Source organism: Engraulis encrasicolus, chromosome 12, assembly GCF_034702125.1.
Source record: "Engraulis encrasicolus isolate BLACKSEA-1 chromosome 12, IST_EnEncr_1.0, whole genome shotgun sequence".
NCBI lineage: Eukaryota > Metazoa > Chordata > Actinopteri > Clupeiformes > Engraulidae > Engraulis > Engraulis encrasicolus.
In genome coordinates, this window is record NC_085868.1 from 54,064,997 (window position 1) to 54,067,496 (window position 2,500).

Consider the following 2,500-nt stretch of genomic DNA (forward strand, 5'->3'; position numbering starts at 1 on the left):
ACACACACACACACACACACACACACACACACACACACATACACACACACACATACACACACACACACACACACACACCCACACACACACACACACACTATGATGTACTGAAGTCATCATCGACTAGGGCCACTGCCATCTGCACAAACACACACACACACACACACACACACACACACACACACACACACACACACACACACACACACACACACACACACACACACACACACACACACACACACTCACACTTTGATGTACTGAAGTCATCAGCGTTTAGAGCCACTGCCATCTGCTAGCTAAAGGGGCATTAAATACTAACGTCGTTAGCATTCCACAATGAACAGAGCGAGTGGACAGTTTATATGTGGAAGAGATGAACAGGGTGGCAGTTCTACGAAAGGGCATTTTTAGATTACAGTAAATGAAATGATGGTTCAACTCACGGAGTGGAGAGTTCATGGAAAGCTTAATTGACAAACATGTGTTGGACAAATGCTCTCACACTGTGCGGCTGTCCTAAAAAGGCTTTGCCAGTTGTATCTCAAAAGTAAAGGCCGCAACACCAGGTTCCCATGTCTCCTATTTCAATGTGACTTTTCGGGCAGTGCATGCCCTTCATCAGACATGACAAACACATATACAACCCACCTGTATAAATACCCATGAACCCATAATAAGTATTTACAATATTTACAACAAAAATTGGAAAACTCATCCGTAAAAAAAAGAAAAAAAAAGAGATATGACCACATACACTTCAGACAAGAGCCCCAGATATGATCATATCCACTTTATTTGGAGGAAACTGATGTTTGTATTTTCATTTGAATTTCCAGTGTACACGGTGGTGACGTACCTGAAGAACGAGATGAACAGAGGAGATTTCTTCATGACCCTCAGGAACCAACCTGTCGCCCTCAGCCTCTACAGACAGGTGAATATAATACTCTCTATATAGGAACCAACCTGTCGCCCTCAGCCTCTACAGACAGGTGAATATAATACTCTACACAGACAGGTGAATATAATATATAATATATAGGAACCAACCTGTCGCCCTCAGCCTCTACAGACAGGTGAATATAATATATAATATATAGGAACCAACCTGTCGCCCTCAGCCTCTACAGACAGGTGAATATAATATGTAATATATAGGAACCAACCTGTCGCCCTCAGTCTCTACAGACAGGTGAATATTATATATAATATAGGACAGGTAAATATAATACTCTATAGGCAGGTAAATATATGAGACTAGATAGGTGAATATAATACTCTATAGGCAGGTAAATATATGAGACTAGATAGGTGAATATAATACTCTATAGACAAGTAAATATATGAGACTAGATAGGTGAATATAATACTCTATAGGCAGGTAAATATATGAGACTAGATAGGTGAATATAATACTCTATAGACAAGTAAATATATGAGACTAGACAGGTAAATATATAATACTCTACACAGACAGGTAAATATAATTCTCTATATATAGGAACCAACCTGTGTCCCTCAGCCTCTACAGACAGGTAAATACAGTAGATAAATACACAGGAACCAACTGGTTGCCCTCAGTCTCTACAGACGGGGAAATATAATATATTTTATATGTATATATCAATCTGTGGCCCTCAACTTCTATAGACGGGTAAATATAATATGTAAATATTCAGGAGCTAACCCGTCGCCCTCAGCCTCTATTAACAGTTGAATATAATATGTAAATATACAGGAACCAACTGGTCGCCCTCAGCCTCTATTGACAGTTGAATATAATATATAAATACACAGGAACCAACTCTATAACTCTATAGACTACTATACGACTCTACACAGACAGGTAAATATATAAGGTGACCAGGTGCAGCCAATGGCAAATGTCGGTATGCTCAGGCTGATCCAAACGGCCAATGAGAATCAAACAACATAGGGACAAAGATCCGGCACTACACAAACCAGACTCATGAATAATACCATAGATATTATGAATACCACAGATATTAACTAATCCAAGAAGACATTATGCGAATGTCCTGAAGTTACAAGGTGACAGGTTGTAGCCAAAGGTTGGTATTGTCAGGCTGATTCAATCAGCCAATGGTAGGGCAGATATTACATAAGCAAAAGATGGACATTACACAAACCAGACTGGTGTGATTAATATCAGAGGTATCATGAATACCACAGATATTTTGAATATCACAGATATTAACTTCTCCAAGTTATGTAATCCCACCACATCATTTACACTCCGTTACAAGGTGACTGGGTGTAGCCAAAGGTCGGTGTCCTCAGGCTGATTTACTCTGCCAATGAGAGAGCAGATATTACACAAGCAGAAGATGGACATTACACAAACCAGGTCTGACCAGATCAGGACCACAGACGCCTGGACTCTGAAATGACACACTCAATGCTGCTTTTTACATGAAATTACATTACATTTAGTAGACGCTGTTATCCAAAGCAACTTAGGGAATATGACCACATA

General features: G+C 39.6%; 1 protein-coding gene and 1 pseudogene across 1 annotated transcript in view; one reads left to right on the top strand and one right to left on the bottom strand.

The window, feature by feature from the left end:
* The window catches only part of LOC134459939 (zinc finger protein 91-like), a 302,568-nt pseudogene that overhangs the window by 100,033 nt on the left and 200,035 nt on the right, over positions 1 to 2,500 (bottom strand).
* Positions 1 to 2,500, top strand: part of vps16 (VPS16 core subunit of CORVET and HOPS complexes) — a 30,109-nt gene that overhangs the window by 20,713 nt on the left and 6,896 nt on the right. The window contains exon 18 of the mRNA XM_063212447.1: positions 840 to 937. Within this exon, the coding sequence (XP_063068517.1) occupies positions 840 to 937 (98 nt within the window). The remainder of the gene's footprint in view (positions 1 to 839; positions 938 to 2,500) is intronic.